This window comes from Durio zibethinus, chromosome 9 (genome assembly GCF_047325235.1).
Source record: "Durio zibethinus cultivar Kanyao isolate XHJ-2024 chromosome 9, ASM4732523v1, whole genome shotgun sequence".
NCBI classification, from domain to species: Eukaryota; Viridiplantae; Streptophyta; class Magnoliopsida; order Malvales; family Malvaceae; genus Durio; species Durio zibethinus.
The window spans coordinates 7,583,248-7,600,112 of NC_143170.1; the positions used below are offsets into that span (position 1 = coordinate 7,583,248).

Genomic DNA, 16,865 nt, shown 5'->3' on the forward strand with positions numbered 1-16,865 from the left:
TGTTTTGTGTTTTCTACTTGATTGTTTGCTAGTCTCTAATGGGTCGTACGAGCTTCCAAACTTTATTTGCATGTGCATTGTCTTTAATAGCATGCATAACAAATTTTTCTTCCTTGTTGCATCTTGGGCACATAAACTGTTCTATGATCCTTTTCCCTTTCAACGTTTCATACACTGGCAATAATTCATACCACATCCTCCAAATAAATGTCTTCATTGTGCTTGTAATCGGCATCTGCCACATCTATTTCCAGACCAGGGCATTGACATTGTCCACTATACATCCAGAATCTACATCCCCTTGATTTGTACCATGGTCCCTTGATACCAACATGTGATATCCACTCCTAACAGTGAAGGCTCTAGATCTTGTGTGATACCATACCATAACATCCTATTGTCCATTCATGCTTATAGGAATAGCTTTTATTTTTAGTTCAATATCCTCTGGGAACATCCTGTCTAGCTTTTCATCATCCCATGGCATCCTATTCACCCCAAACAAGTCTCTTACCATTTCGTCTGCTATTGAGTATTTGGTTCAAGTTATTGGACTAAAACACCTTTCTTTCGGTATCCATTTGTCCTACAAAACCCTAATGCTTTCTCCATTACCCACACGCCATCTCATGTCTAGCTTTAGGACAAATATCCCCTTCTAGATGCTCCTCCAAGTATAGGACGGTGATCTCCCTAGATCTGTTTCAAGGAAGTTGGTGTTAGGGGAGTACTTAGCCTTTAGAACTCTATGAACTAGAGAAGGCGGCACCCTTGTTTTGCAATAACTGCTTTATTAAACAGTTCCATATCTCTAAAGCCCATGCCTCCTTCTCCCTTCCTCATGCACACTTTTTTCCATGCCATCTAGTGAATCCCATCCTTTTCCATAGAGTGCCGCCACCAATATCTACTTATGACCATATTGATCTCGTGGCATAATCCTTTCGGAAACAAAAAGCATGACATTGCATACGAGGACATCGATTGTAGCACCACTTTAATAAACACTTCTTTCCCCCTACATGATAACAATCTGCGACTATTGTTTTATCCTTTTGTCCATTTTCTCCAGAATTCCTTTTAAGGCCCTCTTTTCCTTCTCCCTATAAACATTGGGAGCCCTAAATATTTCTCCTGGTTTGATGTGGTTTGCACACAATAAAAGTTCTTTGTCATCTCTGAAACATCATTGTTAATATTTGTACTGAAAAATAGCCCTGATTTGTCGTAGTTGATCTGCTGGCCAGAACCTTTCTCATAAAATTTCAACAAGTCCTTCACATATTTGCATTCATATTGTTTTGTCTTGAAAAAAAGCAAACTATCATCTATAAAAAGTAAGTGAGTGATTCTTGGGCCTTGAACACTTGCTCACACACCTTGAAGTAAGCCATCCCGTTGGTGTCTGGATAATAGTGCTGACAATCCTTCTATACATATTAAGAACAAATAAGGGGAAAGTAGGTTCTCTTGTCGGAGGCCTCTCTCTAGAAATATTGTGTAAGTCACATTACCATTAATAACCTCCTTCTAAGTAACATATGAGATACAGCTTATAATAAGTGATCTCCATCTATCATTGAACCCTAATTTCCCTATTATAGCATCGAGGCACTACCATTTCACTCTATCATAGGCTTTGCTTTTTATCTAGCTTAAAAGCAACCCACCCATCTCTACCCCTTCTTTTCTGCTTAATATTATGTAAAAACTCATATGCAATAAGAACATTATCGGAGATCAACCTACCCAGGACAAAAGCTCTTTGGTTCTCACTAATACAATCCGGCAAAACTTGTTTTAACCTATTAGCAAGTGTTTTAGATATAATTTTATGGAGGACATTACACAGGCTGATGGGTCTGAACTGGTTTTTTTTCCTAGGATTGCTAGTTTTGGGTATAAGCACAATATGAATGTCATTAATACAATCCAATCTACCATTCCCATTTCTAAACAGAAATCAGCAAAATCAAGTCTTACGGTTTACCAAATTTTATGATAAAATAAAGCAGGCATATCGTCCGGTCTCAGGGCTTTAGTAGGATGTATCTGTTTGACCGCTTCATAGACCTCCTTTGTTGTGAACTCTAATAGGAGAGAATTGTTCATCTCATTGTGAAACAAGGAGATATTGTATCCAGAATATGATATAGGTTAGATGGTCCTTGAGATTTGAATAGATTATTAAAGTAGCTAACTACCTGTTCTGACACTTTGGTCTATCTTTCCTAACATATCCCATTTTCATCCTCCACTCCGTTCAATCTATTCACTCTTCTTCTCTGGGACATCTGAGCATGGAAGAATTGTGTAATGTTTTCATTTTTCAGCCAGCTTTTGTTTCCAGAACACTTCTTCCTACTCTAGCATACCATTTAATTTCGGTTTAAGCTCTATCTCTTTGATTAATCCTACCTCATTTACTTTATGCTGTTGCACCGCTTGGAGTTTATCTTGTGTCATTTCAATCTTCCTCCTGAAACCGTGAAATTTGTCGTTACTCCATGCACTGAGTTTGTCATGTGTTCCATGCAATTTATTCCTCAAGTTTATATGCCCCCTGTCAAACCATCATGCATCCACGATCTCTTTGCATTCGGGCTCTGTAATCCAAGCAGCTTCAAAATATTTATTTCTCCTTTACGCCGGACTCTGCTTTACTTTGTTTGCCCCCATTGTGTCAACCATAATTGGATTATGGTTCGAAGTTGAGTAGGCTAGGTGTCACGGGCTAAGCTTTCTCTCGACTGCGTGGCACTTGAATGGACGCTTTCAATCAAATCGACCAAGGATATCTTGATATATGAACAGTCAACAATAAGTCACGAGTTAATTTCAAACATACATAATTAAGCACATTCATATCGAGAGAAAGTAAAGCACACAGAAGCAACATTCGGGACTTCCAAACAAAAAAAATATTTAATTAATATTGAGAATAGTATATCGAGACTTTTCACCATTGTCGAGGTAAGAAGAAAACCCTTGACGGGTGGCCTAGCACATATCTTAATCAGTGAGACAGCCTAATAATACGTCGACTGTTCACTCCCTTTAAAAAGCAAATGAGATTTTAAAACTATGCTACATTGATTATTATAATGTTTGAAATAAGAATATTTTTTCTAGCGTAAAAAATCTATCCTCTCCCTTGAACACCTTTACCCGGTCATGACTCTATGCATGGATAGCTCATGATAACCTAAAACCCTATACAAAATTGGCTCATGACACTAGGTGTCTTACCAAGAAATTTGGGGAACCTTCCATCCAAGCTTTGTTTGCGACAGCTCTGTTCAATCTCTCACGGATCCTATTTTCCACTGATTTGCCTCTTCCCCATGTATACTTAGATCCTATGAACCCCAGGTCGTGTAGCTCTGTTTCATCCAGAACAGTTCGAAACGCCTTCATTTGCCATGCTGGTCTCACCCCATCCCTTCCCCTTCCCTTTATTGGCCCATAAAATCTTATTAAAATCCCCCCATACGTGACCATGCTTGATAATTGTTTCGCGCTAGTCTTCGAAGCATGTCCTATGCATTATGCCTATCCCTAATAGATGGTTCTCTATAAAACCCAGTGATCCTCCATTCTTTGTCTTCGGCATCCACAACTCCTATATCGATATGATATTTAGAGTAGCTCCACAAGTTTATTAACATTTCCTGATTCCAGAGCATATCTAATCCTTCGTTTTTCCCAATTGCATCAACCACAAACATTCCACTAAATTGGCATTGTTTTCTTATTCGGTCAATCTTTGCCTTATTAGGGATGGTTTCAGACAAAATGATAACCTCAGGATCTTCCTTCTTCAGAATATTTGGAAGATCTCAAACCGCGCGTGGGTTCCCAAGCCCATGGCAATTCTAAGCTATGCATCTTATTGCTTTCGGTTGGACTAGAATCCAATCACCGTCGCATCCTCAGGTTTGTCCTCCTTATCATCTCCCTCATCCCATTTACTTCTTTTCCTTACGCCTTCTACCTTCATGTCGTCTGTTTCATTGTTGTCATGTTTCCTTTTACCTCTATCAACGTTCATATTTACTGTTGTCCCCTTTGCTACCCTTGCCATTTTTTTCCATTTTGGTCTTGGTTGCATCCTTTGGTCCTCACCTTAACTCATATCCCTATTAGCTGTCTCAGTTTTCCCATACACGTCTTCTATGAACCCTTCCGTACCTGTCACTTTCATGCTTCCATTTTTTGGTTGTATCTGTTCCAGCAGGACATCATAGACCCTTCTGTATGAGATTTCGTGATCGGCCTGTGTACTGGGGTTCCTGTTTGGGCTATTATTTTTAGGTCCATCCTTACCATTATTTCCATCTTTGCTAGGCCTTGGTCCACCGACCCCATGCTTATTTGATATTCCCTGGTTAACCTCAACATTAGTTAAACCCCGCCTTTTCGTACTGAAATTATGAGATTTTCCTTCCCACAATATTCTCTCTTCTATCCCCAAAAACACGGCATTCTGATTGGCCATATCCCGATTTTCATGCATTTCAAAATTTCCCTGAATGGTTGCCACATTCAGTTTCCGCGCTACACCTTCGCCGGCCGCCGTCGTGGAGGGGCTGTTATCATGGTTGGCCTCTTTACCTTTTCCATAAACTTTACTCTGCATTCCCCTTTTCTCATACAGAAGGTTCATTTTTTAGCGGTGAAACATGAAGCCATACCCTATACTACCTTGCTGTGGTAGCTTAACCCTCCTTTCCTTTCCTAATTTGCATTAAACCACTATATGTCCTAACTTTCCACAAGCATATCAAAAACTAGGTACCTTTCATAACATAATCTGCTTTATATTTTTTTCCCTCCGGCGCCTGTAGTAAAAAGAACAGCACAGCGGTTTCATTATGTCTACTTCCATTATGATTCTCAGGAAATGTACCCACCCTCCATGTTCTAGTGTTGCATCGATCGATTTTAGGATTCCAATTTTTCTTCCAATCCGTGTTGCATTCACTTGATTCATCATACCTAAAAGTAGACCATACACCCTTATCCAAAAAAGTGCGTTTGAGAAACATAATCATTAGGTCTCAATCCCCCATGATATTCATTGAACAAGATCAACTGTTTGTCAAAGCTCCAAGGTGACCCATCTATCACTCTCCTCATATATGATACAATAGAGAACTTAAACAGAAAAAGGTTGTCTTCCAAATCTATAATTTCAACCTATTTTGCCAACCTCCAGATTAGTTTGAGCGTATTCTTCATCGCCTCTTTGTTAAAGGACCGGTTTGTTAACAGTTTCCCTATCAGCCATGCCTTTTTTCTATCACCCTCGTTCCCTGCCTCCAATGTGTTTGCTTCAACCCCTTCTTTTTCCTCTTCTGTTAACTGTAACTGTTTTCATAGATCCTCTAGTTCTTCCTCCATCTTCCCTACTCTACTTCAACAACTCTGTCGCAGCTGATTCTTAAAGACCACCTACCTAAACAAATCTTGAGACAAACTCACTTGCATTCCAAACAAGACTAACTAAATCCCCAGAGAGATACAGTTTTCAGAAGACTCTAGTAGCATTTTTTAATACATAAGGAAAGAACACAATTTGATGAATAAACATTTATTAATTAAAAAAATAACATTCAAGGCAACTTTTTACTATTACCTCTTGGTATCAGTCGAATATAAATTACTCTTAATTTAAAATTACTTATAATTAATCCATATTTTTTTGGTAAAAATTAAAGCATATATAATTGACTACTTGATTTGTTCAATATATGAAAACTGAAAAATATCAATTGCAATTATACATATTCGGTAAACTTTATTGATGTTTGTCAATATGTAGAAACTATTGATTGCCTTTACATAATTCCTTAATTGTAGGCTAAGCTACTAATGATATATGCAAAAAGTTTTAGTTGCGACACTTCTAAACCTTCATTCGTATAAACGATATACGAGATTAATTATGGTGAAATTAAAAATAATAATAAAATTTATTATAATTATGATATTTAAAAAATTATTATAATTATAATTAAAAAAATTTAACAAAAGATTTACGTTGATTTAATTTAATTAAAATTAATATTTAAATTCAATTAAAAATACAATAAACTTAATCGCACGTTCAAACGGCTACTAAATAGGCAAGTATTAGCTAGCAATTAACCATTTTTTTTTTTTGAATAAAGCAATTAAAATATTTTATTTATTGAAATTGTTTTCAATTCAAAACTTTAAACACTCAAGTATATCTCACCATATATAATAGTACTTTAGATTTCATAAAAAAGTAATAACGCGTTCTTTTCGTACGATGTACTTTTTTATATATTTCTTATGGTAGCTCTTTTAGTAGTTGGATCTAGTTGCATTATGATGTTTTTACACATTTGTTACTCAAATATTTTCATCCAAGTACATGTTATGCTTAATTGTTTATACTTTTTCCTTATTCGATTCAAATGCTTTTTTATTTGAAATATTTTTTAATTTTTTTATGATATTGTTTTTCACATGGAGTACAATTACTAACTTAAAAAAATTCTGATTTTGTGGTCATTTGCATATATATGATTATATTCTTTTGGAGCCAAGTTGAATTACCTGCTGTTTGGGCACAATATCAATTCAATTTATGTATTACCTTTATGAGTCCCGTTTATTGCATTTTATGTTAAAATCTTTAGACAATTGATTTTATATACAGATTACTTTGACAAAGATATAAAAGTGGTTGGTATTAAAAAGTTGTAAGATATTATGAAAGTTAAAGGATGAGAAGGTTGTTGATTGTTGAATTTGATTTTCTGTAAACTCTAACTGATGCCTCATTTTAATTTTGTTTGCTTTCGTGGTAGTAAAGCCATTATTGTGCTTAGGGTCGGTAATCTAATCCGTTCTCAACGGATTTTGATCCGACCCAATCTTATGGGATTGATTTTTTTTTGTTTTTTGAAATTTAAGTTTTAGTCCGGGTTGGGTCGAATAATGTTAGGAAATAATCGGGGTCAGGTCGGATTCAGGTTTTAGGTAAACTTGATCCGATATTATATAAATTTTTTTTTAATTAATTATTTAATTTTTTTATTTTATATATATTTATATAATAATATTTTTAAATATTTATATTTAAAAAATAAAAATATTTTATTAATTTCGAATCAGATACTGTTTATATAGTATCGGATTGGGATCAGATTCGAATATGAAAAAACAAAAAAAAAATCGAGTAAAATCAGATTTGAGTTTAATAACACATAAAATCGGGTCGGGTTCAGATCGAGCAAAACCCAACTCGAACCCAACCTAATGCCAACTCTAATTGTGCCCAAGAAAATTAATTAAATCCATATTTAGGTGACACTCATATTTGTTCACTTTTATGCTTTAACAAGTAAATTTGATTTTTAATGGAACTTATATGGACATGAAAGAAAGTAATGCAAGGTAAAAAGGTACATTTTCAAATGTATTAATAAGTTTTTTTTTTTTTTTTTTTCAGTTTTAAAACTCAAACTGCAGTATTCATGTTGATCTCATGGTATTAAGCCATGTATAAAATTAAGGTATTCAATGATTTCCTTAATTATTGGCAAAAAAATGATTTCCTTAATTAATAAAGGTCAATCAAATTATAATAGCTTTGAATAAACTGCATTTAATTATTTTGATTTAAATTTTAAAAAATTTCAGTAATAAATTATATTTATTTTTTATACTTTTAATTGACTTACCTTTTACATTTTTTTATTGATTTAACTTATATATATATATATGAACAAATAAAAGATTATTTTTCTTTCCATATATCATAGAAGACATTAATATAAATTCTAGACTAAACTCCAATTATTATTATTTTGATAAGAGTGAGATTTTGAATTTCAATTCATATCATCCAATTCTAATTTCAATATTAAATATCCTCCATTAATGGCCAACGTTAATGCAAAATATATGGTAATTTATTTTTAAAATTCAAATTTTAAAGAATAAAATGTAAATGATATATATTGTCACTTTAAAATCAATGCAAATAATATTTATCTTTCAATATTTATTATATTTATATTTATCTTTCAGTACAAGAAAAGATATTTTTTATTGAACAGTATACCCTATTAAACGCTCAAAGTTAAAATATCATTTTTTTCTCAAATACATAATTTTATTTTATTTTTAGTTTACGAAGTATTTATATAAATATAAAACCTTTGTTAGTGCTTTGCACGAATTTAAAATTAGTTTTAAAATTAATTAGTTTATGAAATATTATTATGTGATTAATTAATAATATATAATATTTATACATTAATAGTACATCATTATAAAAATTCATCAAATAAAATAACAAAAAAGCCTAATACAAATGATAAATCAAATGGAGTTCATCATTTTGAAATTTCATTTGGTGGACACATCAAAGAAGTTGAAAATTTTTTAATACATATAAATAAGTAAAATTTTTTTTCATATATATAAATATATAAGATATAAATACGAAATAAGTGTTATATATTGCTGTCCCCATATTGGTAGCTAATGATTAAAAAGGATTTGAATGGCAGGTAACTAACAGCTAAACTAAATATAGGAGGTTGTTTGCTTAATTCGTAATTAATTCCGCTATAACCGAATCATTTAGTGAGGGAGGAGCGTTGGGGTTAAAAAGGAAAGTAAACCTTTTTATACTCATACTGAAAGGACTGATCTTCTGTCTCTCATATTAAATTTATTCCTTTCACCACTTCTTCTAACCTGACACCTCTGATCGATTGGGGGTGCCTCAGATACCATAACTCTCTTTGGTTTCGAAATTTCGGGGACCCTTCGAGGTCCTGCTGCTCTTGTATTTTCATCTCTTTTCTCACCTGTCTGCCTTATTTAATTTTTTGTTTTCATTTTCCAGATGAAGCGACAACACTATTGTTGGTGGTCCCATGCCGGACATAAAGTGAAAAAAAAAAAAAAGTTGACTGAGGCCAACATAATCTTCAAAATTAGAAAATGAAATCATAGAATGATGAAGTTTTTTTTTTGTTAATTTTTTGGTGTTAGTTAATCATTTTAAATTTAAATTATTTTAAAATCGGATCTCATGAAAAAAATAATTTTTTTAATGTTTATTTTTTATATTTATAAAATTTAAAATTAAAATATTACTTAAAAAAAATCGAATTCATTATCATTTGAATCAGTAAGTGTTAATATAAAATTATGAAATATCGGTTTTTAAATTTGAGAGACTAAAATTTATCTGATCTCAAATCACAGGGTTTTTCTTGTTTTTGGTCATTTATTACCTTTGAATATTTTCTAATTTTGACTCATACTTGTATCCATCCATGGTAAAAAGATTATTCATCTCAAATTTGTGCATTTTAAGTTTTTTTTTTTAATAAAAAAAATTTAAATGAGGGGAGGATACTCTAATAAAAGTCTAGGTTAAAATTTATAGTAAATTTATAGATTGTGCATTAAGAGAAATTATTAATAATAAAAATAAAATTCAAATTTTACAAATAAAAGTATTTTATTTTTATCAATAAAATCAATTCTAATTTAAGTAGGAGAAAGCGAAAGCAAAAGTAAAGCAGAAAAATTGGCAATATTCCAATGGGATTTTATGCTGATATGGACTTGGCTTCTTGTCTGCATTAGTATTTTGCTTGTGAAGTTGCAACTTTAGCTGCTTGGCTTTAAAAATACACGTACACCTTGTCAGGTCCATGCATACACCATCTTTCGGGTGTTGTCCTTTGCGAGCTCTCTTTTCTCTTTTTCCTTTTATTTTTCTTTTCTTTCCATTTTCCTCTGTCCTTTTAATTTCCTTTCGGGTTGTTGCAGTGTCACTTTACAAGCTCAAACTTCCATGAATGGAGAATCAAATCTAATCTAATATCCCATCCACTTGGGAAAACAAAAACTCTAATTTAAAAATTTTAAGTGAAAATTGTAAATTTTTTTATTAAAATGATTAAACAAAAATTAAAATAAAAAATAATAAACGATGGATTAAAAGAAAAATCCTATTACATTAAGAGTTATAAAATGTAAAAATTTTAAAATAAAATTTGATATATTTTTAGACAAGCATTTTAATGAAAATTTTGTATTAATTTTTATTGTTAACTAAGTATGATCGAATTTATATTATAAACGTATTTTTAATTTTTTTATATATTATTGATCTTTTCATTGATATCTATCAATTTATTAATTTAAATTTTTTATTAAAAATTTTATTAAATAATTTTTAATTAAAATTTTCACGAATTTCATTTAACAAAATTTATTTAAGCTATGCCCATCTACATATTTTACTACTGTTTAATCTAAAAGCAAATAATTTGCTATCTTTCCTTCCTTTGACCATTACTTGATGGCTATTTTTTTTTCTTTTTTCCTATAAATGAAATGAACCAAAAGGAAAAAAAAAAAGTGTTGCATGCAAGCTAAACGCCACTAATATATTATTCAGTTTATCCATGCATTTAACAGTTTTTTTTTCTAATTCTTAAGCTAATTACCATATTAACTCAATGGCCTATTCAGATATAAAATATATATACAACATGTAACATGTTTGATTATGACTCAATCATTCTTGAATTTTAGTTGTGCATTTGGTAGGATGGAAAATAACAAAAAGCATTGACTGTAAGTAAATAGAAGCTGTTAATAAAGTGTTAAATTTTTAGTTTAGATCCAAACCTAATCATCTTAAATAAAAAAAAAAAGGTTAGTTTAAGCTTTTATAGTTATCATAATGCTAATTGCTTCATTAATTAGATACAACTGAAGATTACGAAACATAAATGATCAGACAGTCTTTTGGTATATCCCTTCAAAAAAAGAAAAAAAGCTCTTTTGGTATTGTAAATACTGTTTTTTTTTTTTTTTTGTAGTAAAAAGTTTCAATTTGACTTCAATTTAAATACTTATTTGATTACATTAAATTTTAATAAATATATACTTGAACAACTTTTCTCAAAGTTTTGAAAGAATACTTTTCAAAATTTCATTAATAATAATTTATATAAAAAATAGTAAAATTTAAAAAATTTTGATTGAAAAAAATTAAACTCAAATACTAATTATGAGAGGGATGAAGTATACATAAAAGTAGGCTTATTAGTATATTTCATCAAACAGGACTCCAACTTGGAAGAACCAAAAATTTTTAACTTCTTTTAAAAGACCAAAAGGAATATTCTTATCATTTTCAAACAAAAAAAAATTGAAAGGCTGATACATTATAGCAATTTATATACAAAATAAAAAAATAAAAAAAGGGAAATGAGGAATGGATTCCTCTGCCACCTCTGTCTTTAAGAACCAATGAGAAAGCGAATATTGTCGGGCCCCCAACAGCCATCTTTCCACCTGTATCTTCCAACCAGGAACCCCCAGCGAATACTCATGTGACGCCCCTGTACGGCTGTACTCTCACTTTCCATTAAAACGATGCCGTATTATCTTCATTAGAGCCAGTCCTTTCAACCTTTTGACAGTTCAACTCGTACACCAAAATCCAAAGCCGTTTCATGTACCAGCGCCTCTAATAAGTCCTTCTCAATCTCCGCCACAATCCCTTCCCCTTCTTCCTCGTACGCCATTACACTCTGGAACTTAATTTCTGGCAAATCTCTGTCAATTAAGGCGTCAATGTCTTCAAGAACACGACAATCAACTCGAGGAAAGCTTCTAATTTTCGAGCATAATGTGTCTATTAGTTGAGAGCCATCCATGTGACTAAAATCATGTCCGAACGTAATAACCCAAGGCTTCATATTAAAATAAGGCTTCAAAATTCCCATCAAAATTTCATCGACCAGATGAAACAGTAATTTTCTATTGCATCGCTGGCTCAATTGACTAGACTTGGTTTTATTATTATTATAATTAGTATTAGTATTAGAGAGGATGGCAGTGGAACAAGTGGTGAAATGTTCGAGATGGTAAAAAATGGAAGGGTCAAGAGGATGGGAAGGAGAGAACCAGGACGTGAAGGACACAGGGGTATCTTTTTCCATGCCAGTACGTCTTAGTATTCTTGCGATGTACTCATATTCTGCTTGATCACCGGTGGTGGTGTTGGTGGTTGTAGTAGCATCGTTACATCTGTCGCCGTAGTTGTTGTCTCCGGAAACGTGTGCGTGCTCCGCTTCTTGTTTGTTGTACGTTTGGCTCGAACAACTAAAAAACTGTGAGCTACGTTTCGGTCTTTGAGCATCTAAGACCTGTAACAAATCCAAACAACAAGCCGATGACAAGAACTGCACATTTTTTCTAAGATGAATAGTAAATTTTCCCTGTAGTATGGTAAAGTTATATAATACATTTTTTTTTTCCTAAAAGAATTGTACATCTATGATGCTCACCCGAGACATGGCTTGGAGGAGAATAGACACGTTTGCTCCTTGTCATGTTTAAGATATGCATGAGGTGTGCGTGAATGTATGCAAATAATGTCTTTGTAATATGAATACCTGTTTTTGAGGGATTTTTGTGGCTGGAGGAGAAGGGTCTTTTTTGACTGGAAGAAGGGTAGGGACCGTGATGTTGAGGAGATCATTTGACAATGGGGTTTTCCTGCATTTCTTGTCAGGAAAATTAACTCTGTTGGCTGTGGAAGGACGAACGAAAGGCTCTTCTTGCTTGTTCCGGATAATGCCCGATGTTTGTTTAGGTTTTTTCAGTCGTGAACCGAACTTTTCACTGGACGCTTTCTTGCATTCGCTTGCGACTCTTGGCGGCTTCTGCTGCTTGTGCTGCTCATCTTGTTCCTCTTCAACAGGCTGCAACTTGGGCTTTGATAAAACTCTGATGGGCTGAGGCTGGATTTTGATCTCAAGAGATGATGAAAATGATGATTTTGGAGGTTGAAAATAATGATCTTTAGTGGATAAATTTACGAGTGGTTTGCTTTTGAATTCCAAGAATCTAAGCTTTGGTGAACAGGAAGATGTTGAGTGCTTGCCAGGGCTTGAATCATCAGCAACTTTGATTAAAGCCCTGGAAATTTTCTTGTATTTGAATTGGCTAACAAGCTCTTCTCTGGCTTGCTCTCTGTTTCGAACTGTGTTGGTTATATCCATACCAACTTTCCCGCTAACACTTTCTTTAATCTGCTTCACTATCTGCCTAGCGTAGTGACCAGGGCTTCTGTTCTCATCTTCATGTTTTAGCTCTTTCCTTTTCAATGATGAGAGACTAGACATCACCAACTCTTCACTAGTGCTCATGTTATCTTTGTTGATTTGAAGCGAAAGGCGGTAGTGATGATCCACGTCTGACCTCCTTGCAGACGATATTCTTGGAGTTTCTGGCAATGAGCAAGTGCCCCTGATATCACCATCCAATGAATTTCTGTGACCAGTTGTTTTGCTTTGGCCAGGCTTTGGGGGTTGAATGTGGTGACTTAAACGTGACTTAGCTTGAAAATTTGGTGCGGATGAAAATGATGGTGAGCAACTTTCAGGGAGAAGATCAAGACCCATGAGCCTAGCTACCAAAGTAGGAGTCTTGGTCCCAGGGGAGCCGCTAATGTCTGAAGAAGTGTCATTATTCGGGGCTCCAACTTTTGACCTTTTGTCTCCACTTGTTTTGATTTGAATTCCCATCTGAATTTTCATAAACAAAAAAAATATATCATTATCATTATCATTACTCACTTTTCAAAAAAATGCGAATCTTTGAAAATGAAAATAAACAAGGCTAGGAACCCAAGAAGATAAAAATGAACTTACTGGGATATTTAAAATTTCTTCTTCTTTACTGGTTGATGTCAATGAAGCTGAAGTTGAATCTTCCTCTTCTGATTCCAAACTGTTCCTTGCACCTGCATTGCATTGGAACCCGTTACTCTCCTCAGAATTTCAAAATTAGAAGAAGGAAGGAAACGAAGAGAGAGTGAATTAAAGAGGAACCTTTAATGGTGGTGGTGGTGTCTGGAGATACAAAAGAGTCAGGCTTGAAACAACTGCAAGTGCTACTACTAGTAGTTTGGTGGTTTAAAGGGAATGGCAAATGATGGAAATCAAACAAGTGAAAGACAGCACTGATGCAACCTGACGGAGTGGTTTGACCAGAGTCTCTCTCTGATGCTCTCTTGGAGCTGTTGGAGGTTGAGGAAGGTTTAGCCCCACCACCCCAGTGCCATTCCCTGCCCATCTCCTTCTCTCCTGCTTTTCAAGGAAAAAAAAAAGAAAAGATAAGATGGTAGATCAGAGTGACAATGACAGAAGTAGCCAGCAGTAGTTAGAGATAAGATATCGATTGGAAGGTGGAAGACTGGAGAAAGTGCGAGACAGCGAGAGTAAGAGTGTGTTAGTTGAGGATGAAAAGCTGAAAAGGTTATAGGGCGCTGGTGAAGAAGCGAGAAAAGCGGATCCATGAAGCATAAATCAGCCACATTTTGATTTGAGGAATTAAGTAAAACAAAAAGTTTGGTTTGTGGATGTAGCCTATAGAATATCGGAGTATTTATTCATTTATTTCTCTCTCCCCCTTAGCTTATTTCTCTTCACTACAATACCTTCTTTTTATCTTACCGTCTTACACTCACTCCCAAGTTTTACCGGAGACCATAAAACCAACTTTCTCTCTCTCTTATTCGGAATTGGAATTGGAATTGGTAAAATGCTAATCTAGTAGTATAAAAACTTGCAAAGTGATGACGATTCGAACACGCTCCATTCTATCTCTTTATCTGAAATGCAGACACATAAACGATCTCACTCTCAAAGCTCGATTTACAATGTGATTCCCACACCCCTTGGCACTTGGCTTTTAAATACGAGGTGGTTTATTGGGGATCTGCAATGTGAGCCTATGACCCAGGCTATGACGTTTTATCCTTTCATTTATCCTCTTATTTTTACCCTGGATCAGACTTGATAATGCTACCCTGTTACGAATCACCCTGGAATTTGGTAAGTAGTTTACTAGTAACAAAACAAAAAGACCATGGAACTTGAATTATCGTTGGGTTTGGTTGATATTGGTTTCTATAGTATGATGATTGCACTGAAAGTTGAACTTTACAATGCAATTTACTTTAAAATTCAATGCTTTGGGTTTTGCCTTTTTAACCTCATTCTTCCTTTTAAATTTCCCTTCTTTTTCTAATTTGTTCTTTTTTTGTCCTTTAACTTATGTCCTTGAAAAAACACATTCAAATTTCAACCAATTTGGTTATAATTTTCTTACAGTACTACAAGGGGATTCATTTGGAAATCGGAAAACAATCAAATATATCAGTTTAGTCCAGTTTAGCTGGCAACAAATGGGTGAACTCGGATGGACCATTACGCCTATCTATTCTTTTCAATCACTCATGGTTTAGAAGAATTTGATTTACTTTGAGAATAGTTGTAAGCAAGTTCCATTTGTAATTTTAAAAAAAGAGTTTTATTAAAAGAAAAGTCCTTTAAAATAGAGGTGTTGGCATAATCTGAAAGAAATAACTTTTATATTTAGGAAACCAAACTCTTTTCTTTGATAAAATATTCAACTTGCAAAATAATTACAATTAGAGGACGTTACAGTCGTACAGTCGTTGTTTCAATATGAAGTGTTAATTCCAAGGAAAAAGAAAATGAGAGTTGATTATTCAATCAAACAACATTGATATATCTTTCGCTATTGAAGGGGACCGCAAACCCCAATCAATGGCATGATGTGCATCATGTGACGAAAGGGTGTGCATTAGGACAAATTAATTAACTGTGTCAGGAGTAGCCTCCTTATAACCGATAATAAAATCCCAGTAGATCTGGACTAAGATTGAGGCTTGTTAGTCTCCATGCACGTCAGAGCCTCCTTAGGAGAAGAGACTAGGACTGTATGCATGACGTCCACAGCGCAGGGCTCGTCTCACGGACCACCGCTGGTTTTTATTTTTTATTTTTTATTTTTTAAATTTGGATGATATCAATTGCTTTTTATTCATGTCCTATTCATGTCCTAGCCAACGTCAATTTCAAGTCTGACCTTTGAGGAGGGAGAGGGAGAGGGAGAGGGAGAGGGAGAGTTATTTTTGAATATTTGCTCAGGGGGAGGTGGAGATGGTCCCAATTTTAAGGGTTTAATCGAAGACCTTGCAAATTACGAGTTGCTTGCAATCCCTTCCGTGCCAAGATGTGAGATTGTGAGTTCCCTTTCCTGCATTCTTGATGGGTCTCAGGAAGAGTTTATTAAGGTTATTTTTTACATTCCTTTCACCGCTTTTCTTCTTTTCTTTCTTACATGATTTTACCCCACACAACCTTGGAAAGATGATAAAAAAATAAAAAAACCGAAATTGAATCATAGAAAGTGCAAGAGAAAGATATCAATTTATACGTTGTCAGAAAGATCAAAAACAGGCAACAGGGATAACAGATTTTATCGTCTTATTCTTTTCATCCTACCTTTTTTCTATTGGGAAAAGAAAGAAAACCAAAGCACTGTTACAGTTACACAGTGCCGCTTCTCGTGAAAGTCTAGCAAATTCTTCATGGTCGCAGGGAAGACGCTGCCAAAAGGTAATTAATGGTAATAAATAGCAAAAATGATAGTCCAGAGGCTTGGTTTGACCCACCACTTGACTAAAAATTACAATACAATTCTGCAGTTCTAGCAGCATCGTCATCCCACTCTTCATCTCATGTCTTTTAATGAATAATGGCAAGTAAATAGAGGACGGCAACCCTAACCTACCCTCTTTAAAGCAGACTTCGTATAGAGACAGCAGCGGCACTCAAACAGGGGCTCGTCTTGTGGTCAGTCTGATGCTAGTCTTTCCAACAACCCAAGTTTAAACCCATTTCGTTACATAAATGCATTCAATGACCTTACTAATATGGCTCAGAAGTCTGATCTGATCCCACAAGGTC

General features: G+C 34.1%; 1 protein-coding gene across 1 annotated transcript; it reads right to left on the minus strand.

Annotated features, from left to right (window-relative positions):
• Positions 1-11,116: 11,116 nt before the first annotated feature.
• On the minus strand, positions 11,117-15,211 carry LOC111302987 (uncharacterized). The gene is made up of 4 exons (XM_089765768.1): positions 13,917-15,211; positions 13,737-13,828; positions 12,477-13,610; positions 11,117-12,227 (listed from the first exon to the last, which is right to left on the minus strand). Exons 1-4 carry the CDS (start codon positions 14,158-14,160, stop codon positions 11,484-11,486), a joined length of 2,214 nt encoding a protein of 737 aa, XP_089621894.1. The 5' UTR covers positions 14,161-15,211; the 3' UTR covers positions 11,117-11,483.
• Positions 15,212-16,865: the final 1,654 nt, after the last annotated feature.

Coding starts and splice junctions, on each gene's coding strand:
- LOC111302987 (XM_089765768.1), bottom strand. CDS start 14,160: ATGGGCAGGGAATGGCACTGGGGTGGTGGGGCTAAACCTTCCTCAACC. Junction 13,611..13,736: donor AAGAAATTTTAAATATCCCA/GTAAGTTCATTT, acceptor ATGAAAATTCAG/ATGGGAATTCAAATCAAAAC. Junction 12,228..12,476: donor CAAAAATCCCTCAAAAACAG/GTATTCATATTA, acceptor GATTTGTTACAG/GTCTTAGATGCTCAAAGACC.